We start from the raw sequence: 25,563 nt of genomic DNA, 5'->3' as shown, positions 1-25,563 counted from the left end.
GTGCAATGGGTGGTTTCTGAGACAGTATCATTAAGGAGACAGTTGAAGTATATGTGACATAAAATTTTGTGACTCATTATGTCGGTTTTGTCTGCAGTGCAGCTTCAAAGCAATAAGATGAGAGTGGCAGCACACTGCATATTTGGGGGGGGGGGGGGGGGCATTGTGGATAGTGAGCATGAGCTGCTGACCACATAAAAACAGGTATCGGCAGCAGTAAAGCCATTTATGGAGACGCCAGTGCCATGATTTAAATGTCTGCTGATGACTATACAATGTGTGTCAAATAAACATCAACAGTATGTTGGGTAAGAAGCAAACTTCTCAGTTTTGAAGAGCGAATCTTTGTGTCTAGAAATGCAGTTTTGTTGCTGAGGGATGTCAGAGTTTATGAATGATCACGTTAAAGCTTCTTTGAATTGTATGTCTGGAGATATGCGACTTGGTAGCCATCAGTGTAAGGTGGCTTCATGGACCGCATATAATAAGATTCTTGGACGTAAATTGTAACTTCCTTTGTTCCCATTGTAATTGAGTAGTTGTGTTGTGTTTATCTGTGCACTATTGTTAGTGACAGCATTTTGATAAGAAGCATTACACAAGTAATCGAATAACTGGTGTGCTTCCTGCTCGAGGTGAGGTCAGAGCTACAGCACAGTTATCTGCAACAAGGGTTCACAACAGAAATACCATTCACAATTCAAGGCTAGTTCCAATACCATAAAAGACTGGAAAGGTGTCAGTAGGTACAGCATTTTCCACCTGGAATAGTAGTACCACGTGGTATCAAGAAATTTATTTTGTCTGGTAGGCCTCCTAAATACTGTATCCTTGTATGGTATATTGATAATTTTTACTTTTGGATTGTCAAACTACAACTGAATCAAAAACAATTTTCGTGCCACACACGTTTTGCCTTTATTCTCTGCAAAGCATCTTCAGTGGCTTAGAATATGTACGTATTTTTACTATTTAGTTTATATTTGGGGCAATGTACCTATAACCTATAAACAGTTCTGGTGGTTGTTTTTTTTTCTGTGATGTAGTAATATTTTAAATTCTACTTACAGGTTGCGTGGACATTTTTCTACGTGTTATGTTTCTGTTCCATTTTTGGTGCTGTTCCTCTTCTTATAGTTGCCACTTGGGGTTTTTGTTTTCCACATTTCTCAGCACTAGGAACTGAACACTTGTTTTGATGAATTGTTTTGGTTTGTGTTGTCGACTGTCAAATGTTATTGCCGAAGTTCGAATGTTATTGCCAACTTTTGAGATCTTTGGTCTGTTGGTGTATATATATATATATATATATATATATATAAAAAAACAAAGATGATGTGACTTACCAAATGAAAGTGCTGGCAGGTCGACAGACACACAAACATACACACAAAATTCAAGCTTTCGCAACAAACTGTTGCCTCATCAGGAAAGAGGGAAGGAGAGGGAAAGACGAAAGGAAGTGGGTTTTAAGTGAGAGGGTAAGGAGTCATTCCAATCCCGGGAGCGGAAAGACTTACCTTAGGGGGAAAAAAAAGGACGGGTATACACTCGCACACACACACATATCCATCCACACATATACAGACACAAGCAGACATATTTATTACCTTGTACAAAAAGAGATCACAGATATCTCAAAAAATACACTCAAAAGTTGGCAATAACATTCGATCTTTGGCAATAGCATTCAACAGTCAGCAACACAAACCAAAACATTGCACCAAAACAAGTGTTCACTTCCCAGTATTGTGAAATATGAAAAACAAAACCCTAAGTGGCAATTATAAGAAGAAAAACTTCACAAAAATGGAACAGAGACGTAACATGTAGAAGAACATCCACGCAACCTGTAAGTAGAATTTAAAATATTACTACGTAAAAAAAATACACCAGAACTGTTTATGGGTTATAAGTACATTTGCTCCAAAACGTAAACTAAATAGTAAATATATGTACATATTCTAGGCCACGGTAGATGCCTTACAGAGAATAAAGGCGAAACGTGTATGGTGTGAAAATTGTGTTCCATTCAATTGTAGTTTGATGGTCCAAAAGTAAAAATTATCAATATATCATAATATTACATACAACTGAGGAAGACAGGGCTAAAAAGTTGAGGATGTTACTGTGTCAGCAGTTGTTCAGTATTTCTGCCCAGTATAAGGTGTAAAAATAAAATGAAAGAGGGGGGGAGGGGGAGGGGAGGGGGGGGGCACCACTACATTTCAAGAGGAACCATCCGCAAGTCCTCAACAAGTGGTGAAGCATTGGCCACATCTGGTACTGATATGTGGAGAGTTGTCTGTTGAGTCATCTGCAGAAAGTTGTACAGTGCCCAAACTGTGATTATGTGGATGTGAATTCCAACTTGAAAAATGATCTCTTTGATGTTCATTTCAACATACTGAGCGTGCTACAGGTGCAGCCTGTGGTTCCACTCCACCTAGATTGATATTTAATGGATTAGTGCTTGTACTGTGTGTCTGTGGATCACAGTTCCCTCCAAAAAAAAAAAAAGAGACCAGTTTACAAAGCTTTGTTAACACACTCTGAATTTGATGTTGTAAGAAATCTAAGATAATTTTATCACACTGATGCACTGTGAAATTTATCTTCCTCATGATGTTGACCTTTCCTTTGGCTAACTGTTTGAGACATAAGACTATTTTATTTAACTGCAGTATTTTGAAAGAGAGAGTCATTTAAAATTGCAGGTGTGCATTCCCTATTGATATGAATGTATGTATTAGTGCAACAGATATGAAATAGCAAAGGAATGGTTTTCAGCAGGTTTATATTCCATATCTAATGGAAATTTTAGTCACCAGTGAAATAAAGAAAAAATATAAATTGTGTCATGGATCAGCTGGCTTCTAAAGTGGATAAGAAAGGAGGCTACATTTCTATTCTGGAATGTTCACTGCACAGGAGTCTGCTTTCTTTTTGGTGTTGAAATCCCTTTTTTCCTTAAAGAAGTAGTAAAAAATACTTTTAACTCAAATGAAAGATATTTCTCCTAAACTTGAGAATGTACTGCCTTAAGGGTTACATTAAAAATAAAGTTATTTTGAATTCCATTCTCTAGAGCAAACACTTAACAAGTAGACCTATTTCACTGCTCACAATTTTTTTCTCAGGGCTTCTTGACAGCAGCCTACTAATTTGTTACTTAACTAGCACATTTGTGGAAGATTTTTGATATGCAGTAGGCCACAGCTGTGATATGTTGCAGAAACTAGTCTGTGACCAACATCTTCATCTGCTGAAGTAAGCTATGTAATTCAGCAGCTAAACTTGTTAGTCCAAGTGCCATTCCTATAGTATATTTTTTTATGTTAATGATGTCGTAATGTTCTCTTGTTGAAGTATCAACTAAGTGTTGTGCATTTCAGTTCCAGGGACAGTACAGTATTTTGAGGCAGTTCCAATGGGTTCCTCAGCATTTTATCTCATTTGGAAGAAACCTGAACAACCAAATGGCATTCTTACAGGCTATCGAATTTATTATCAGACTGTAGTTGGTACAAAAGTAAGAATACTTGAATTATTTATTTGTATAGTTAATACTTTTTGGAATTACTCCATGACCATTTGGATAAATACTACCCCACTACTTCTGTAATTGTTGCTCTCTCCGTCTCCCTCTCCCACCCCCCACCCCCATGCTGTTTGTCTTTTGTGTACCGTTTCAAGAGGCCAGAGCCTTGAGTCTTGTACTTGTGCTGAAAGCTGTTTGTGATTTCCCTTTCACTTGTAGGTTGGTCCTCTGATGGAGCGTGAACCTCCAGTCAGAGATCCAAAGCAGACACGGGCAAAGCTAGCAGGTTTGGAACCAAATACTAAGTATCGGCTGCATATACGTGCAACAACTGCAGCAGGTGAGGGTGAAGATTACTTTCTGGAACAGCGTACCAGAGGTCCAGCAGACATCACACCAGGTGTGCCTCGCTTTACATGGACTCGATTACCTTCAGATAATGGTTATGCTTCTGTCCGTGTGAATTGGGTGCCTGATATAGCTGACGGACGACCTGGATCTCATTTCTTTGTTAAATATAGGTAAGCAATCATCTTGATGCTGCATACATTTGCTATGTCACTTTAATCTTCTTCGTTCACTAATTTTATTGTGGTATGTTTCGTTGTCTTATACAATTGTTAAAATCGTGGTACACCATGAATGAGAACATTTCATGCAAAATTATATTCATAATCCCTGAACACTATAAATTTGAATCATATTTACCACAAGAGAACTGAATGTAATCATGATATGCAGAATGATGCATCCAGTAGTAGTTTTTTAAATATTTGATACTACAATACATGAGGTAAATAGCGTTGTTTAGTGTTACCTTATGTTTTGGCTAGACATCAGCCTTTACAGTTTTCCCGATTGTTGCGTTTTGACGCACAGTCGACCACTATCTTTCTTCAAGTAGCTCTAAAATGCAGATACTTATAGCAAAGCTGGTACTGTTATTGGCTGACACTAGCAGTATCTTTTATTGCCTGAGAGATAATGTTTCTGTTTTTCCTTCATGTAGGCAAAAGGGTGAGACAATGTTCCAGGAAACCAGCAGAGAGATGAATGAAGATTATTTAATTGTAAGAGGCCTAATACCAGGAGAAATATATGAGTTTGTTGTGGTTTCTGTCGATGGAGAGCGTCAGACAGAGAGTGAACCAGAAGAGGTGGAGACATACACTGTTGGTTAGTATTGGTCATGCTCATTATCTGTTTGTTATGTTAACTGAAAAGCTTGGTCATGTGCGTGTAGTTCAGTGTCATAATGTGAACTTAATGGTCTAAATCGTATTTATGAGAGCAGAGCATTGATGCACTAATGAGAATTTAATGGGATAATTCATAGGTGTTAGAACAGAACATTTGGTGCAGCATATAAAATTTGAGAAAGGCAGTTAATTGTATCAGAAGGAAAATTCACTTGAAATAGAGTGAATGACTAGTACTTCTGTGGGGAAGAAAGAGTGAAGGAACTAACAGTTCTGGTAGCTAGGACAGTTTCTTGTAGTTTTGTAGCTATTGTAAGAATTTCACCTCCTAAAGTACTAGCCATTGATTCTTTCTTATAATTTTAAAATGTGAGAAAGCTCAAAATTACTACTTTGGATGATTTTTCATAATAACAGTAAGTAAGTTTCAATCACACACTAAATGTGCAGTGACAGTGAAAGTGCATAGGGAAGATTGAGTTATTAAATTTCACTTCATGAGTGGTTTTTGTAATAATGAATGCAGTGTATTGAACACAGTGCAACAGGTATACAGTCCAGCTAATTAGGTGACTTCCAGCTTTCTGTCTCTGCTGTTAGAGCACACAAGAAAATGGAACAGATTGAGTTACTTGGTGGCCAATAAAGTTGAGTAGTAGTGATACTACTTTCAAAATTATGTTAGATAAAAGCCAGCTATTTAATAAAGTACCCGTATACAGCTGGAGCTGCACTCATGGTTCAGTTTGTTTCTTAACCTCCACCACTTTGGCAAGTAACCTACTCTATTGGTCACAGCTTCAGTAAATCTCAATTATCTTGACTTGCAAGATTTGTTTTCTGTTTGTCAGACTGATATGAAGTATTTCTAGTAATAGCCCAAAGTGAAAATTACATTGACATTCCTTATGCACTGTGTGATAGTTGGTTTGCTCCTAGCTTTGATTCTGTATGGCTACTGCCTGCCAGTTGTTGGATGTTGTATGTAAGTGGATGAACACTGCCATAGACTAATCCTTCTGAAATCTGGGGCAAAAGTGCAAAGGTTTTTCAATATTTGGTCATTTGCAATGCTTCGAGAAGTTTTGTTTCTTTCTTGCCACAACCACTGTCCCCCCTCCCCCCCTCGACAGTCTTTTTATCCTCCTGCATGTAATACCTTCTAGGTTCCAACACTTTCTAAGTTTAATATCTATCTACAAGGTTTTTGTAAGGGGTGTTTTTTTTCGGGGGGGGGGGGGAGGGGGGGATGAATGGTTCTAGCTGTGAAACACTGAACAGTTGGCTCCCTCTGATCTGAGTTACCAGCAGTAGCTCCCTATTTGTTTACAGATTCCACAGGCATGCAAATATTTGCTTGGGTGAATCATGTGAACAAAAACCAGGCTGTGGAGAACACAGTAAAAAGTATTGATATGTCATCTGATAAAAGTACAAAATACATCTGTTCTTCAAGCAGTCTTTTGAAAAAGTTGCTGCTAATTGTAGTAGTATATGGAAAGGGTTTGTGAATGTGAATCTCAGCAGGCTGCCACCCGCCTTAAAAGCAATGTTGTAGTAGAAGTGCACACAGCCTCTATATTAGCGAAAGTGTTGTAACTGTAATGTAATGATCTAATGCACATTGCAACAAGAGAGCAGCAGCAAGAGTAAGAAGGAAGAGGAGTTTGACATATCAAACTTTATCGAAAGAATGTAAAACAGTGTGGATACACCCTGGGAAATGCAGGAAAAATGTTTTGACTGATCAGAACTGATACCCTAACAAAGACTTTTACTTCAGCCTGCTACTTCAGAATAATAATGCAGCAATAAAACATAAGTGAGAGAACAACACCAAAATAAAACTTTAGTTGCAAAGAAAATGTGCCACTTAAACAACAACAACAAAACACAGCAAAATGCATCAAAGGCTTTAGGAGAAGAATATGCAATACTTCGTAACAACAAATTGCTTTCTATGAGCATGACATCACAACTGTTCACATTTCTAACGGGTTGTGGGAAAATATTGCATATAGTGCTTCGAGCAGTGTTAACTTTCAAAGTAAATTTCCTTTTGCGCAAGATGAATTATGCTATGTGTAAGAATGGACGATGAAATTCTAAAATCAAGGGGTGTATGACCCATATTCAGAACTTAATACTTGAAGACCAGCCACTTAGAAAACTTTTGGGTACAGAAGACCAGCCATTTATGCCATTACTTATAATTTTACTGGCACATTTGTATTTGATATACTGCATCTTAAAGGGAACACACAGTAAAATATTCCAAGCTTCAAGGTTAGTTTTTCATATTTATTTTAGTTCTTTCATAGATTACAGATTATGCATAATGATGGCAAAAGTAGTGTAATTATCTTTAATTTAAAAAAAAAAAAAAAAAAAAAAAAAAAATGTACGAAGTGAGTTCTTGAGAAATTTCACACGTAACTGGCTTGTCTGTGCATGACGGAACATGTATTCAGTCGGGCTACCCACGAAATGTTTGGTGCACAGTGCACAGCATTGAAATTTATATTTGTGCTTGTCAGGAATATTCGTCTGCTGCAATTTAAGCTGAACGGTTAGGATCCTGCCTAACCACACTCTCGGGGAGGGTGGAGGGGAGGCAAAAAATGGTTTATGATCAATATTGTATGTTACAGCTTAGCTTTTCTTGTCACTATGGTGTATGTATATTAATTTAAACCATTAACTTTCCCTATTTGTGTGTTCGTGTTACTTAACAGTGTGGTTGCTTTTTGCCGACTATATCACGTGTCCTATGCTCTGAGTATCTGCTGCCATTGACTGGCTAGATCATGAGCCATGAGCTCTGATTGGCTGACAAAAAGGCATCACAATCCTGATTTCAGTGCTTTGGAAGCTACCATGCTGTATTTAGTGGAATTTGTGTTTACACTTTTGTAATACAAAAATATGCAGTGTACATGTGGCTGTACATTGAAGATTTTTCCAAAATGCATTGCTTTTTGCTGGGTTTCGTTTCCTAATGTGCTGGGAAGTTCTACTCTTCTATAAAACTTTTACCATTCAAAAGATTGATAAGTTTTACAGCTCTGAAGAAAAGTATATTGTCATTTAACAAGGAAAAAATGAACTTTCGCCCAGGATATAGTGTATTTTCAAGCAGGAAAAAGTGTATTTTTATCTGGCAAAATCTGTGATTTTTTTTCTTATCTTTTTCTTTTGTTTCTCATGTATACATTCTGTAAAGAGTTGCGAAAAAAGATACATGTAAAAAGGAAAGCTGCCTTCATGCTTGCCTTTGTTAGTTTGATATCACTTAAAAATATGAAAAAGGACGTATTCAACATCAAGATATGGCCCCGTATTCCAAATCCTACAATTCGCTGTAAATTTCAAATGTCTCGAAGCATTACAATTGCTGAGAGAGCATTGTCATAAATGCTTCTATAATTCAACAGAATATGGACGAATTGAGAACCCATATAGAGTAATTTAATGCTTTGAAGAGTGCCCTTCCAGAGAGGCTTTTATCAGCTGGACCAGCAGATTTTCATTGTTTTTAGAGGAAAAGAGAAAAGAAAAAAGAAATGGAAAAATTAGTGGTTAGACAATCTTAACCCTATTGTCAGATTGAAGTTTAGCCCTTTGTTAGCTAATAAAAATTTATATTAAATGTGTTTAGCTTAATATAACACTGCACAATTAAAAAAAAAGTACTCTTATTTATCTGAGAGAAAGTTTGTACATAGTTCGTTTCAGTGTATGTATTTTAAAGCAGTTGGGTATACATAGAGCAAGAACACAATTGAGGTAGTAACAAGAAGTTTCCTTACTTAAATCTTGGGCTCTTTTTTCCTTACTGGCGTGCACTGACATAAATTCAACGTGTATCTTGCTTTTGTTCTGTTGATGGTAAATTCCCTAGAAAATGTCTTCCATTCAGTCAGCTTGGGTTAGGTCCAGGTTCTGAGGAACACATTGGTATGTATTTATGTATGTTAATCCCATTAGAGAACAATTTGTCGACTCTGTCTGGCACTGCACTAGTCCATAATTTTTCCTTTCATTTGGGCTTCTGATTTTCAGGTATAAAGTGCATGGAATAGATAGCTTCTTCAACTACTTCAGAGAAAATGGTAGTCTACTGTACATTCAGAACTGATCTATAAACGCCTGTTTTGTGTTTCTTGTTATTTAGCACATCAGGCCTTATTTTAGTGACATAAGTTACTGGTGACCACACAACAATCTTAAATGTAGATGCTGTATGGAATGCTACCAGCATCAAAACAAAGTTTAAACTTTCATATTTCTGATGCATAAATGAACTCCATAACAATCTAAATCAAACAGTGGAAAATCCAGGATGGAATGTTACAGTATTATGAAAAGGATAGTACTCACCATATAGCAGAGATGCTGAATTTCAGATAGGCACAACAAAAGGACTGTCAGAAAGCGAGCTTTCGGTCAACAAGGACTTCCTCTATAATAGACAACATAGAATGAAAAATTGAAAACAGGCTGTAAGAGTCTGTTAGTGTAGTGATTGGCTCCACATGGAAATGATTTTGTGTTCAAAATATCAAGAATACCTGTGTAGCTTGACTTCATCTTATTTATTCTCTTAATCACTCCTTGTTTCTTATTATTGCTCATGAGAGGCACTGATCATTATTTTAATTCACCAAACACTTTTTAGGAAATTGAGTGTGTTAAATCAGACACACATGTTTTGATGTAGCTAGTACCTATTATTAGAAGAGCATAAACTCACTTTTCTCTGATTTCAGCATAAATTGTTGCCATATTTCTAATGACTACTGACTTGTATTTTTGCTGATATGCTTTTATCAGGTCACTGTTTCACACTTCCTGTTTTCTGCTTGTTGATGTGAACATTATGTTTTTGTGCCCTGTTTTTTGAATAATTGGCCCTTTGTAAACAGTTTGCCTGGCAGTGTGTGAAACACCACCTTTCCTCAAGTGGATTCACATTTTGCAGTGTCATCATCATTTTTTTTTTCTCTTCCCAGAAGGTCCAATCATCCAGCCTAAGGAAAATGTGGCTACAGCAGGATGGTTCATTGGAATGATGCTGGCAATTGCTTTCCTATTGCTAGTATTGGTCATTGTATGTATAATAAAGCGGAATCGTGGCGGAAAGTATGCTGTTCATGAGAGGGAAGCAGCACATGGGCGCAGTGACTATCCGGATGAACCAGGCTTCCATGAGTATTCACAGCCGTAAGTTATTTTAATATCTGAATATGTTGTTGACATAGGTATTGTATTGTGAGTCTAGAGATAGTACTTGGACAAAAAATTCAGAAATGTTATATTTCTTCTAATTTACCTGGTTGAAATTTTCACCCTTTCCATTGTTTTCTCTTTAGTGGAACATTTAAGCGATGGTATATTATTTTTGAAATGTTTAATAGCATTCCAGGTCTTCATAATGAAAAAACACTACCAGTTTTCAGTAATATGGAGCTAATTTGATTACCTTTCCACGAAGGTATATTTTTGTGCCAGTAAAATTGAGGAAAGTTAAAACATAAATGATTATAGACATGATCCATTTGCAGTGCAGTGATTCATTAATATAAATTAAATATACAATAGATATAAATTCCTGCTTTCATTGAAGAAGTTTGTGTTGCTGTTACTTTTCCACTTGCTTGAGAAAATGTGCGTGACACTGACAAGATTAACCTTGCCTATATACTTGCAAAACCATTGTAGTCTTTTTTCTGAATCACTTCATACACTAGGGTCCATGGTATGGCATAGTAACCAAGCCACAATACTCCCAATTCTCACCAAGAAAGTATGCATATTTGTATGCTGGTTGCAACTTGAATCTTCAAATATTATTTGCTGCATTTTATATTTGTGACCAACAGAAAGATCTATGGTGCTGTCCAATATTTACGACTTCTGTTACTAAGGAAGCGAAGTAAAATATCATTTGCGAAAGTTGTCTTCTAAATATGACTGAAGGTGAGCTGTATAACATTGCTGGGAGCTTACAGATCCAAATAGTCATGGCTCATTTGAAAACTTCAAAATTGTTAGAGCTTCTGTTCATTAAATTATAGACACTGCATACATAATCAGTTGTCATTTAGTCACATATACTCTTTTAAGAATATTTGAAACCTACAGATATAACCATAGATAGCCGTTGGCAGTTTTTTCTTGGATTAAGATAATGTTTCCATTGTCACTACTTATAATTAATTATTCTGTGATTGTGTGAACACTGGTATTTACAGGCAGATATCCTAGTGCTGACTGTTTGGTGCTATGTACTTTTGAAGATATAATCTAATAACTGTCCTGGTATATTTCACAGTGATGTGAAAAAACTGCAGAAAATGTGAACTAACACCCAAGCATAACACGCCCCCCCCCCCTTTCCCCAAACAATCCAGTGTATCTTATCTTGACCTTGAAAGTTTATTTTGAGATTTCTTTCAATTGTGTGTGAGGTAACTATATTAAAACTTTCTGGATAGTTACCAACGTCTTGTGCCATCAAATGTGGTTACTAAAACAAGTTAATTTCTATTATGTCTGTGTTCCCTAATTGCTTAGTACAGGATGATTATGCTTAAAGAATGTTCCCAACTTTGAATGGAATATTGTTGAAGAAGTGGGCAACATCATGGGGGGGGGTGAAAATTTTCCACTAAATTATGCTGTTTGACTATAAATGGCAGATAAATCACAATACAATGACTGTGGTGTGAGGTGTGAGTTGCACATTATACCCAAAGTACTGTGCAGTGTGAAAGTTCGACATTCAGCAGTTGTGGCAGTGTAAGGTAAGCCCATCCACCATGACAAGGTCATACACATTGGATGGGAAAAATAGGTTTTTAATTGTCCTCGGGCCAAAAACCACATAAAAAGCAATGATGAAATCGGTTTTTAATTGTTGTGAAACTGGTGCAAGACATGTTCAGTAGTGTATGCTATCCATCGTTTCTGTCACAAGTTGAAGTCGAGAAACAGCATGTTCCACAACAGATGGAATGTTTCGGGTCACGTTAGAATGTGTTGCGCAGTACGTGCCTTCAATTCCCTGTGTTTGTAATTTGAGCACTGAACACAGCTTCTTTCACATAATGACGTGGACGGCCAAGCTGTGGGGAAATGATGGCTGAGAATTCTAGAAATTCCAAAATGCTTCTGTAGCAGCTGCCTCACTGGCTGTGCAATGCGCAGAGGGGCTCCATCTTGCACAAAAATGATTCTACCTACACACCCATACTGTTGATGGGGTTGGAATGAGATTGGAGTGCAAAAGGCAGTACAAGTAACAGGATCCATCTCCTCAACAAAAATGTGGCCCTATGATAAACGATACCATCACAGTCACCTCTGTAGAATAAAAAGGTACTGGTTGATGTGCCCAAATTCTGCAGTTGTGTGTATTGAATTGTCCTTGGTGGGATGGAAATGGGCTTTGTCTGGCCACAGATGTCCCCTGGCCATTCATTGTCCACTTCCATGTGAGCAAGAAATTCTAGAGCAAATGTTTGTTTTACTGGCAGATCTGTATGAAGCAGCTTCTGTACATGGGTAATGTTGCATGGATAGCAGTGCAGGATGTTTTGTAGAATTTTGTGTGCAGCGCTCACAGGCATGTCCAGAATTCTGCCAATTCCCAGTCCACTGCATGTTTGCACACCACTGCTCGACCCCTCCAGAGTGATGTAGCTGCATCTTCTACTGACATAAGCTCAGTTGCTTTCCTCCTCTTGACACTTGAAGAGAATGTGTCTTTTTGAATTTCGTAATCATTTTCTCCAGACCCTTAGCAGACGTCAGACCAATGCCTTTTTTATACTGCTGAGTGTCCAGAACCAGCAGCATGCGATCCAGTATTGAGACAGACTTCCTAAGTGTCTTAGATTCAAACTTAGGAACAGCCATGTGCACCCCATCTTTTACACTGAGGTAACAAAAGTCACGGGATACCACCTTCTACTGACATAAGCTCAGTTGCTTTCCTCCTCTTGACACTTGAAGAGAATGTGTCTTTTTGAATTTCGTAATCATTTTCTCCAGACCCTTAGCAGACGTCAGACCAATGCCTTTTTTATACTGCTGAGTGTCCAGAACCAGCAGCATGCGATCCAGTATTGAGACAGACTTCCTAAGTGTCTTAGATTCAAACTTAGGAACAGCCATGTGCACCCCATCTTTTACACTGAGGTAACAAAAGTCACGGGATACCACCTTTTGTCCAGTGTAGTGCAGCAACTCAACGTGGCATGTACTCAACAAGTTGTTGGAAGTCCCCTGCAGAAAAATTCAAGCCACGCTGCCTTTACAGCCATCCATAATTGCAGAAGTGTTGTCGGTGCAGGATTTTGTGAACGAACTGACCTCTCAATTATGTCCCCTAAATGATCGATGGAACTTATGTTGGGCGATTTGGGTGGCTAAATCATTTGTTCCAATTGTCCAGAATGCTTTCCAAACCGATCGTGAGTGGTGACATGGCACATTACCAACCATAAAAATTCCATCGTTACACAAGTAGTCCATGAATAGCTGCAGATGGTCTCAAAAGTAGCTGAACATAACCCTTTTCACTCAATAACTGGTTCAATTGGACCAGAAGTCCCAGTGCATTCCATGTAAACACAGCCCACAACATTATAGAGCTACCACCAGACTGCACAGTTCTTTGTTGACAACTTGGGTCTGTGGTTTTGTGGGGTCTGCAGGTCTGCACCACACTCGAACCCTACCACAGCTCTTACCAGCTGGTATCAGGAATCATCTGACCAGGGCATGGCTTTCCAGTCATCTAGATTCCAACCAATATGGTCATGAGACTAGGAGAGGCAGTGCAGGGGATATTGTGCTGTTAGCAAAGGCACTCACACTGGTCGTCTGTTGCCATAGACCATTAATGCCAAATATCGTCACACTGTCCTAATGGATATGTTCATCGTACATCACATATTGATTTCTGAGGTTATTTCACACAGTATTGCTTGTCTGTTAACACTGATAACTCTGCACAAACGCCACTGCTCTCAGTTGTTAAGTGAAGGTCATTGGTCACTGCGTTGTCTGTGGTGAAAGATAATGGTTGCAATTTGGTGTCTTCAGCATACTGTTCAAACTGCGGATCTCAAAATATTGAATTCTCTGCTGATTTCTGAAATGGAATGTCCCACACATCTACCTCTCACTACCAGTCTGCGTCTAGAGTCTGTTAATTCTCATCGTGCGGCCATAATCACATTGGAAACGTTCTCATATGAGTCACCTGTGTACAAATCACAACTCTGCGAATGACTGTCCTTTCCTATCTCGTGTATGTGATACTACCACCATTTGTATATTTGCATACCACTATCACATGACTTTTGTCACCTCAGTGTATTTTGCATATTCTGCCACTTAAGGAGCCATCTAGAGGTAAAATTTTCGTTAAAATTTTGTTTCCATAGTGTTTTCTTCTGGTGTGATAATATTACGTTCAAATTTGACATCATTCTTAGAAGTGGTTCTATTTTTACAGCAGTTTACTTAAATTATAATCACCCTGTACATCCAAGTAATCAGATAAGGGGAGTTATCTCCATACTGTAGCCAAGCCTGTCAACTTTTAGTTTATCCTTAAAATTTACAGGAATTGCAGCATTTTATGGCGTTACAGATGTACAATGTCAATTTAAGACTTCATGGACAAAAATTTGAAACTTTAACATTCAATAATCACCCCACTTCCGTACAGTTGATTGTTTGCGTGGGTCGAAGGCAAGTCTACGATATAATTCTTCAAGTTTTCCCGGCGAGGCATTGTCGTGTTGATTAAGCGGGTTTCTGCCGGTTATTTGCGTCTTTCCTGCACGATATTTCAACTGTGTGACTCGCAGTCCTCTTCAGGTGCTGTCTAATCCTGATTCCAGTGTGGAACGAGTCTGGTATTTATGGCTAAGTTGTGCTAGGCGTTCCCTTTGTGGTCCGTGCCGCATCTGGCACTTCGTCTGTGGTGTGCGCCGACCAATAGCAACGGATGTAGCATTTTCTTCCAGCCGCTGCTGTTCTGTACACTGTGCGCGTGCTTTGTGGTTATTATCCGTTGTCAGTATAGTTGAATTAAGTTCTGAATGGCATCCAAGCTGTGCTAGACGTTCTATCTTCCAACTGTCATAATTTGGAGTCCTTCTGTGAATTAGGATGTTCTGTTACTGTGCTGTATCGTGTTAGCCATGATGTCCGAAGTTCTTGCTCTCCAGGAGCGGCTGCAGTGTCACTTTCAGGCCGATTGTGTTCAAACCGACACTTGAGACTCGGAAGAACATCCTCAGATACTTTGTCTGTTCTCTGAGGTGCCATTTCACATACATCCTTAGTTACATGTACCGGGCTGTCACGTCTAATTCAAACCTTGTACTTGTGTCTCTTGGGGTCTGAATGTTGCCTACGTTGCGTCTTCAGAAGATTGAGTGCTGGGTTCCAAGCCGGTATCATTATACTTCATAGAATGGTTGAGGTCTAAACAATGCTCGGCAATCGCTGACTTGGTTGCCTGCCTCAGTTTTGTGTGCCTTTGGTGCTCTTTGCACCTGATGTCAATGGTCCTGATCATCTCGCCGATGTATGCCATACCACATTCACATGGTACATGGTAAATGCCCATTTCTGTAGACACAGGTCATCCATCACATCCCCTAGCAGAGCTTTAATCTTGGTGGGTGGATGGAACACGCTTTTAATGTTATGTTTTTGGAGAATTCTGTTGATTTTGGCAGATATTGGCCCAACATATGGCAAATGTGCAACTTCTTGCACCTAGCACAACGTAGGCATAAATACTGGACTTGTTCCACACTAGAATCAGTATTAGGCAGCACCTGAAGACTGTGAGGTACGTAATTGAAATATCGTGCAGGAAAGACGTGAATAACCGGCAGAAACCTGATTAATCAACATGACAAGTCTACGATAGTCCATAATTTATTCTTTGATATGATTGGTACTTCTGACTGTGTGATGTTTGTGTCGTCGTTGGAATTGAATTTAAAGCTGGGATAACAGTTCTTCCCTGTGAGTCTTATATGTTGACAGGCTCTGCTCAGCAATTTCTTTGTTCTGGTCCGTTCACTTGCTGTGATTTAACCATATTCTTTGACCATGTGTGAACTAGTTACATTTAATTCTTACGTGTGTGTGTGGGGGGGGGGGGGGGTTGTTGGCGGCTTTCCCCCCCCCCCCCCCCCCCCCCCCCCCTCCATGTGCTTTTTCTACATTCACGAGGTTGGCGTCATGTTGATTTAATGGTTTAAGACTTTGTTTGCTTCGAGATGTTTCAAGAAAGTGTTTGACTGCCTTGAATGTTTATGTCATAACTTATATGTGACATTCTGTTATCCAGGTTCCATTCGATATGTATCGAAACATTTGTTCTTGGACATTTTCATATGCTGTATTCCTGTTGTAAGATTCATGAATAAATTCACCAAGAAACAGTACTTCCAGACGTTTAAAGAATCATATTCTGCTGATTTTCCATGCGTACTAAAATATAGAAAGGGAGAAAAATTTGCCTTCTGCACGTTATGTGGGTGTGATATGAATACTGCGTATGGTGGAAGAAACAATTTGAGAAATCCTGTGAAGTGCGGTAAAAACATAAATTATGTTAAAAGTGAAGGAAGGTAACAAGAAAATCAACACCTTTTTCTTTGCCAAGTCTGGAAACATTGACAGTGACATAATTAGGGCCGAGTGTCTGTTTACTTCCTTTTTGATGGAACACAATGTTCCCTTAGGTGCAGCTGATTGTGCTGGTGCTTTATGTAAGATTATGTTTCACACATCAGAAGTTGCAAAGAAATATAGCTGTGGTCATACGAAAACGACTTGCATTGTAAATAAAATGGCAGAAAATGCATCATCTGAAGTTTTATGTGCCTTCAGAATGAACCATTTTCTTTGGCAACGGATGGAAGCAATGATTCCAATGCCAAGTTGTATCCTGTTGTTGTTACATTCTATGATATTCTGCAGGAAAAAGAACTGAACACTGTGCTGTCCATGCCAGTGTTAGACGGGAGCTCAACAGGGCGAAACATAGGTAACCTGATGTTATAACAGCTGAATTCTCATAACATACCAATTGAAAACTGTGTGGCTTTCTGTTCCGACAATGCTGCTGTTACGATAGGACACGAAAATGGTGTTTCAGCAGTTCTGAAGGAAGTTCAACCAGGTATTGCAGTCATAGGTTGGATTTGGCACCTGATTAATCTAGCAGCTGAAAAAAAGTGCTGGAAGATTACCACTTAAAGTGGATGAGATCTTTGTTGATATATTTTATTCTTTAGAGAAGAACGTCAAAAGAAAAGAATGCCTTCAGAAATTTCAGAACTTGCACAATAAAGAGGCAAAGAAAATTCTGAAGCATGTACATACTACATGGTTATCTTTAGTCAGATGTTTGGATAGACTACTGGACCATTAGGATCCACCTCTTCCTTTCTTCAAGGAGGAAGTAATATTATGTACCCAAAACATTTCCTCAAGCTTGACATCTTTTAGAATACCTAGAGTTGAACAGAGGGGATTCAAGAGTATCAGAAGAAGAGAATTCTTGATTCTGCTATTACACATGCCATTAAAAGAATAGCATATTCTTCCAAATGAGACAAACCCATCCTTAGAAGTACGACGTCTGCCACAACATGTAAGGTAAAATTGTTTATGGTCTTTGTCCTCAAACTTAAACAAGGCCTTTTGCATTTCCCTTCATGTGGCTATGCCTGTATTTGACAAATTGAATGTTGCCCTTGAGACTTCTTCCCTACAAGTTCACTTTTTGTTACAATTTCTAATGGATTTGCTAAAGCAGTTGTTCACTAAAGCTCCTAATTGCTTGAAATGGAGCACAACTTGATTCAAAAGCAAAGAAGTGATGATGAGTTAGTTATTGACACATTCAGACTTCGTACATAGTGAATGATATCCAGGATTACAGATAAATCTCATTTCTTTTCATTGGTGATAAACTACATTTGCACTGCCTGTGACTACATTATCATCAAGTTTCCACTCAAGGATGATGTATTAAAGCATGCTCAAGTTGCTAGGTTAGACAAAATTAAAGATGCACAGTTTTCTTCCAATTGTTTTTTCTTGGGAAAATTTCCTATCGTATTGTGCAAGGAAGAGAATGAAATTACAGGTGAGGTGGTGAATGAACTCCAGAAGCAGTTCACAGCTCTTCATCAGCAGTTCACAGTTCTTCAGGTAGATGATACTAAGCAATTGCAGTGGGGCACAAATACCAAGACTTTTTGGAGCTGATGGATGTCTTTAAGTTCAACTGACTTTCTATAGTGATACTCTCTGTTCTCACCATTCCCCATAGCAATGCAGAATGAGAAGGTGTTTCAGCCTTGCGAAGAAAAATTGAACAGAGTTCATATCATCCATGTTCAGTGAATCTCTGGAGTCTATTTCTCTTTTGAAGACCATGAGTTCCGGTCCCTGTTATGACAAATCATTTTCTCAAGACTTGTTGCAGGAAGCTAAAAATGCCAAAACTGTGACTTTTAAGGTCAAACTCGCGTGTGATTTGCAGTGTGTATTATATTTTTCTTGCCTGTGTTATGTTGAACAAGTTTTATTGTGTAAAGGCTTTGTCAGTTATTCTGTATCTGCTTCATTTATCAAGGAAGTCCAAACTAATATTCACCACACCTGCTGCTGTTTAACATTGATTTCTTCTTCTGCTGCTCTTTAACATTGATTTCTTCTTTATTGTTATGTTCATATACAAATCATTGGCTATGATGTAAGTAGGTTTGATTTCATTGAACTATCCTGTTTAAAACATGAATTATTGTATTTTGTAGCACAAAAGTCCTCCCCCCATGAACCATGGACCTTGAAGTTGGTGGGGAGCCTTGCATGCCTCAACGATACAGATAGCCGTACCGTAGGTGCAACCACAACGGAGGGGTATCTGCTGAGAGGCCAGACAAACGTGTGGTTCCTGAAGAGGGGTAGCAGCCTTTTCAGTAGTTGCAGGGGCAACAGTCTGGATGATTGACTGATCTGGCCTTGTAACATTTACCAAAACGGCCTTGCTGTTGTGGTACTGCGAACGGCTGAAAGCAAGGGGAAACTACAGCCGTAACTTATCCCGAGGGCACGCAGCTTTACTTTATGGTTAAATGATGATGGCGTCCTCTTGGGTAAAATATTCCGGAGGTAAAATAGTCCCCCATTCGGATCTCCGGGCTGGGACTACTCAGGAGGACGTTGTTATCAGGAGAAAGAAAACTGGTATTCTACGGATCGGAGCGTGGAATGTCAGATCCCTTAATCGGGCAGGTAGGTTAGAAAATTTAAAAAGGGAAATGGATAGGTTAAAGTTAGATATAGTGGGAATTAGTGAAGTTCGGGGCCAGGAGGAACAAGACTTCTGGTCAGGTGAATACAGGGTTATAAATACAAAATCAAATAGGGGTAATGCAGGAGTAAGTTTAATAATGAATAAAAAAATAGGTGTACGGGTAAGCTACTACAAACAGCATAGTGAACGCATTATTGTGGCCAAGATAGACACGAAGCCCACGCCTACTACAGTAGTACAAGTTTATATGCCAACTAGCTCTGCAGATGACGAAGAAATTGAAGAAATGTATGATGAGATAAAAGAAATTATTCAGGTAGTGAATGGAGACGAAAATTTAATAGTAATGGGTGACTGGAATTCAAGAGTAGGAAAAGGGAGAGAAGGAAACATAGTAGGTGAATATGGATTGGGGCTAAGAAATGAAAGAGGAAGCCGTCTGTTAGAATTTTGCACAGAGCATAACTTAATCATAGCTAACACTTGGTTCAAGAATCATAAAAGAGAAGGTTGTATATATGGAAGAATCCTGGAGATACTAAAAGGTATCAGATAGATTATATAATGGTAAGACGGAGATTTAGGAACCAGGTTTTAAATTGTAAAACATTTCCTGGGGCAGATGTGGACTTTGACCACAATCTATTGGTTATGAACTGTAGATTAAAACTGAAGAAATTGCAAAAAGGTGGGAATTTAAGGAGATGGGACCTGGATAAACTGAAAGAACCAGAGGTTGTACAGAGTTTCAGGGAGAGCATAAGGGAATGATTGACAGGAATGGGGGAAAGAAATACAGTAGAAGATGAATGGGTAGCTCTGAGGGATGAAGTAGTGAAGGCAGCAGAGGATCAAGTAGGTAAAAAGACGAGGGCTACAAGAAATCCTTGGGTAACAGAAGAAATATTGAATTTAATTGATGAGAGGAGAAAATATGAAAATGCAGTAAATGAAGCAGGCAAAAAGGAATACAAACGTCCCAAAAATGAGATCGACAGGAAGTGCAAAATGGCTAAGCAGGCATGGCTAGAGGACAAATGTAAGGATGTGGAGGCTTATCTCACTAGGGCTAAGGTAGATACAGCCTACAGGAAAATTAAAGAGACCTTTGGAGAAACGAGAGCCACTTGTATTAATATCAAGAGCTCAGATGGAAACCCAGTTCTAAGCAAAGAGGGGAAAGCAGAAAGGTGGAAGGAGTATATAGAGGGTCTGTACAAGGGCGATGTACTTGAGGACAATATTATGGAAATGGAAGAAGATGTCGATGAAGATGAAATGGGAGATACGATACTGCGTGAAGAGTTTGACAGAGCACTGAAAGACCTAAGTCGAAACAAGGCCCCGGGAGTAGACAACATTCCATTAGAACTACTGACAGCCTTGGGAGAGCCAGTCCTGACAAAACTCTTCCATCTGGTGAGCAAGATGTACGAGACAGGCAAAATACCCTCAGACTTCAAGAAGAATATAATAATTCCAATCCCAAAGAAAGCAGGTGTTGACAGATGTGAAAATTACCGAACTATCAGTTTAATAAGCCACAGCTGCAAAATACTAACACGAATTATTTACAGACGAATGGAAAAACTGATAGAAGCCGACCTCGGGGAAGATCAGTTTGGATTCCATAGAAATGTTGGAACACATGAGGCAATACTGACCTTACGACTTATCTTAGAAGAAAGATTAAGGAAAGGGAAACCTACGTTTCTAGCATTTGTAGACTTAGAGAAAGCTTTTGACAATGTTGACTGGAATACTCTCTTTCAAATTCTAAAGGTGGCAGTGGTAAAATACAGGGAGCGAAAGGCTATTTACAATTTGTACGGAAACCAGATGGCAGTTACAAGAGTCGAGGGGCATGAAAGGGAAGCAGTGGTTGGGAAGGGAGTGAGACAGGGTTGTAGCCTCTCCCCGATGTTATTCAATCTGTATATTGAGCAAGCAGTAAAGGAAACAAAAGAAAAATTTGGAGTAGGTATTAAAATCCAGGGAGAAGAAATAAAAACTTTGAGGTTCATTGATGACATTGTAATTCTGTCAGAGACAGCAAAGGACTTGGAAGAGCAGTTGAATGGAATGGACAGTGTCATGAAAGGAGGATATAAGATGAACATCAACAAAAGCAAAACAAGGATAATGGAATGTAGTCGAATTAAGTCGGGTGATGCTGAGGGAATTAGATTAGGAAATGAGACACTTAAAGTAGTAAAGGAGTTTTGGTATTTGGGGCGCAAAATAACTGATGATGGTCGAAGTAGAGAGGATATAAAATGTAGACTGGCAATGGCAAGGAAAGAGTTTCTGAAGAAGAGAAATTTGTTAACATCGAGTATAGATTTAAGTGTCAGGAAGTCGTTTCTGAAAGTATTTGTATGGAGTGTAGCCATGTATGGAAGTGAAACATGGACGATAAATAGTTTTGACAAGAAGAGAATAGAAGCTTTGAAGATTAGGTGGGTAGATCACGTAACTAATGAGGAGGTATTGAATAGGATTGGGGAGAAGAGAAGTTTGTGGCACAGCTTGACTAGAAGAAGGGATTGGCTGGTAGGACATGTCCTGAGGCATCAAGGGATCACAAATTTAGCATTGGAGGGCAGCGTGGAGGGTAAAAATCGTAGAGGGAGACCAAGAGATGAGTACACTAAGCAGATTCAGAAGGATGTAGGTTGCAGTAGGTACTGGGAGATGAAGGAGCTTGCACAGGATAGATTAGCATGGAGAGCTGCATCAAACCAGTCGTAGGACTGAAGACCACAACAACAACAAGAACAACAGCACAAAAGTATTTTTTTTTCGTCAAGTCGGGGTATAATAAAATTCATTAGATTTTTTTGTCAAGCATGAGTTTTATTGATAGCCCATTTCAGAAGTTGGCAGGTATATATAGCAAATTGGATACGAATACTCATCCACCATCAGTATAAACCAGTTCAGAGTTAATAGTGAAGTACTTTGTAAAACTTGTCGATATGGATTTGAGTTAGTAAGTGGGACTGATTTTTGTGGTACCATGTCAACAAAGAATTTCATATTGCAGGACTATGAAAGAAAATCTACACAAACATTTGAGAATAAGCAAAACATGGCATCCAACATACAGGTGGACCAAAGCGCATTGTGTACGTCTAGTCTGAAATGTATGGAATGAATGTCTAATCTACCCCCCCCCCCCCCCCCCTTCCCCTGCTCTCTCTCTCTCTCTCTCTCTCTCTCTCACACACACACACACACACACACACACACACACACACAAATCTTCTATTTTTCCTCATGTGTATTTATTTATTCATTTTACTTCATTTCATTTAGGCTTGATAACAAGTCACATGGTCGTGGATCAACTGCCAGTGATCAGAAAGCTGCACCAGAAAGTGATACGGATTCAATGGCGGAGTATGGTGATGGTGATACAGGTGCGTGAATGTCTTATGACTTGAATGAAATTACAGAATGAGACTTTTTTTTAACTTGCTTGCTTTAATAGTGTTTCGTAACTCAGTGTGGTGTAAGTATATTTAACCAGCCATTCTCTTTCACAGGTTAGTATATATCAGTAAAATTGGGAAATTACTTTTTATGACTTGGAAGTTTTCCCACATTGACAGTAGTTAATGGCACCTGAAGACTCATGCAGAATTGATAGCTGAACCTGTATTATAGTGTGTGTGTGTGTGTATGTGTGTGTGTGTGTGTGTGTGTGTGTGTGTGTGTGTGGAGACTCTGCCATAATGTTATAATGGTTACCGCCAGGTTAAAATATTCCCCCCATTTGGATCTCTGACAGTCTACTTGATAGGAGATGTCGTACAAAAATAGAATGCTAATTACTGTGGATGTATGGAATGTTACAGCACAAAAGTAGCGTGGAAAACTAGAAGAATCTGAAGGTTGAAATAGGAAGAATGCTGATAAATATTTTAAGAGTCAGTGAGATATGATGGAGAGAATGGGGAGATTTTTGATGTGAAGATCATGGGCTTATTCATTGTGGGTTATATAATAGTAAAGCAGCAGTAGGAATAAGAGCAAATAGAAGACTTTGTGATAGAACAAAAGATTATCTGCAACAACAGAAAGAACAATACTGATGACATTGAATGGACATCCAATAGATACTGTAATTGTATATGTAAATTGGTAACCACAGATGTGAATGACATTGAAACAGAAAAACATGAAAAATATATCAAAGGGGTTGAGAATTTAACCCTAATGGAAGACAGGAGTGCAATCACAAAGTAAGATAGAGAACAAAAAGTAAAAGGAAAGCTCTACCTTGGCAAGAAAAATGAGATGGAAGAAAGATCAATAAAATTCTGCCTGGGGCAAGTACATGTGAAAGATGCTAAGGAACTGAAAAAGGTAATGAGATAACCAATATTTCAGGAAAACAAAAATTCTTGTCTCAAATGAAGGACTGAAAGTTATACAGCTGCTGACATTGATAGTGATCATAACCAATTACTAATGAAATTTCTGTTGAAATTCAAGAAGTAGAGAAGAAGTTGAAATGTCAAAAGTAGATAAGTTGAAGTAATAAAAAACTGGAGCTTTCTCAGAAGCATACGACCGTAAATTACAGATTAAGCCTGAAAGAAATTGATAAAGAGCTAGCAAAATTTTAAAAATGTTTAATGTGAACTGGTACTGAACAAAAATGTCGTAAGTTGGAATACACTCTCAGGTTTTCAAATTTTTCCTGTGTAGCCCCCAGCAATCAGTCTTTCGTTCTCATCCCATCTGGTAAGTCTTCCCTAAAGTCAAGGTTCTGGACAACTTTTCCAAAGTTTCTTCTTGTCCTAAACCTCACCAGCTGTTTTCCTACACCTTTGTCCATTCCCGTTCAGCCTTTCTGTCAGAAGGAGCTACTGACTGCTAAAGCTTGCAAATTCCAGTGCTTTTGTTATATGTGTGTGTTATCCTGCCGCAACTTAACGAGTAGATTTCTTATCTATCCAGTTACATTATATAAGTTACCATTTAGCTTCTTAAACCATGATGTATCTTAGTCCTCTGTTCATGATCTCAACTTTATAGCCATGGTGGTCATTTGTTTGCATTTACACTTGAATTACTACAGTGTCCTTGGAATTTAATGAACATCAACCTGTCACTGTAGTTTTTCACATGATGAGTATTTTCTAGTTTGATTTGTTAGCAGGGTGACAACTCCTGTTTCAGCTTTCTCTCTTTCCTCAGTAGAACATGTTTTTTCCCCTTTTTCCTGCTCAAATTCTTCACTAAATCATACATTTAAGTTTTCTAATTCTCCTGTGTTTTGTAATGTTCTTACATTCCCTCCAGTGTAGTCTGTACTCAGTTTAAATGGAGTACTGTTATACTTGCAGAGTATTTTACCCCATTTTCAGAGATTTTGTCTCCTTTGTAGGTTAGTATCTCCGTGCTGCTGACAGACTTGTTATTACCCTACTGTATAGGATAGTTCCCCATCTTTAAGACAAGAAATTTCCTTTTTGCTTACTCATTCATATACACATGATATAGTACATTGGTGTTTAGCAGAAGTGGATTTCTTATCTCAGTAGAGTTTCTATACACACCAGCGTTTGCCACAGTATATGTTGACCTCCACCTTTCTGTAGGAGGTGTTGGATGCAACAGAATGCAGAACTAGAACACCCATGATGTGATATATTATTGATGTGTTAATGTCCCCACAATGATAGATTTGGGGCAAGGGTCTTGAGGTGCATTCTTTGATGCATAAAACTCGTACTTGCGCTTTTGTGCCTGATGCCTGATGCCAAAATGATACAGTTACAACAGTTCTCTGGATATAATTAAATGACAAGATGGGAGACAAATAATTTTGTAAAATATATCTCAGTTGTTATTATTGAGCTTAGATCTTTCAAAACTCGTGGAAGTATAGTTTGTCTGGTGACCACATTTCTTCCTTGTGAACAAGAGTGCAGTGTTAATGGTAAGAGATACTGTATTGGGCTGTTTGACACTTTATTTCATCTCGTAATATGTTTGTCTGGAAAGTATACTTACAGCACTCGAAAGAAAATGTATTTTGTGTCACACGCATGTTGATGCCCCAGAGAGATGAGAAGATTTTTTACATTCTCTTTCTGTCTTATGTTAGCACCATTTTGTTTTACTGTGTTTTGCATGCTGCTTTTTCTGTTTTGTTGTTGTAGCTTTGTAGCTATTTTTTGTATGTAACATTTTTGCTTTTGGATGCCGGCGTGTGGCCACGCAGAAGGTATGAATGAAGATGGTTCTTTCATTGGTCAGTATGGTCGTCAGCAAAGGAAAGCAGAAACAGCATCAGCGGGTGGCGGATTTGCTACCTTGGTCTAGGTATCCTGCAGAGGTAAGACAATAATAATTCTTGGAAGTTTACTACTAATATTTTGATGCCTCATGCAAACTGATACTGCAAAGTGTTCATTTCAAGCTGCAGTGAAATCGCA

General features: G+C 38.6%; 1 protein-coding gene across 6 annotated transcripts in view; it reads left to right on the top strand.

Moving 5' to 3' along the window:
• Positions 1–25,563, top strand: part of LOC124615414 (neuroglian) — a 92,357-nt gene that overhangs the window by 55,861 nt on the left and 10,933 nt on the right. For 5 of the 6 annotated variants that reach the window (XM_047143284.1, XM_047143285.1, XM_047143281.1 and 2 more), the window contains exons 18-22: positions 3,396–3,532; positions 3,761–4,062; positions 4,551–4,717; positions 9,753–9,963; positions 22,430–22,533. In XM_047143284.1, the coding sequence (XP_046999240.1) occupies positions 3,396–3,532; positions 3,761–4,062; positions 4,551–4,717; positions 9,753–9,963; positions 22,430–22,533 (921 nt within the window). Of the gene's footprint in view, positions 1–3,395; positions 3,533–3,760; positions 4,063–4,550; positions 4,718–9,752; positions 9,964–22,429; positions 22,534–25,349; positions 25,464–25,563 lie in introns of all 6 variants that reach the window. The other variant, XM_047143286.1, reaches the window with a different exon arrangement.

This window comes from Schistocerca americana, chromosome 5 (genome assembly GCF_021461395.2).
Source record: "Schistocerca americana isolate TAMUIC-IGC-003095 chromosome 5, iqSchAmer2.1, whole genome shotgun sequence".
Taxonomy (NCBI): domain Eukaryota; kingdom Metazoa; phylum Arthropoda; class Insecta; order Orthoptera; family Acrididae; genus Schistocerca; species Schistocerca americana.
Note: the sequence above shows the minus strand (reverse complement) of the source record. Positions and strands in the feature narration are given on the sequence as shown.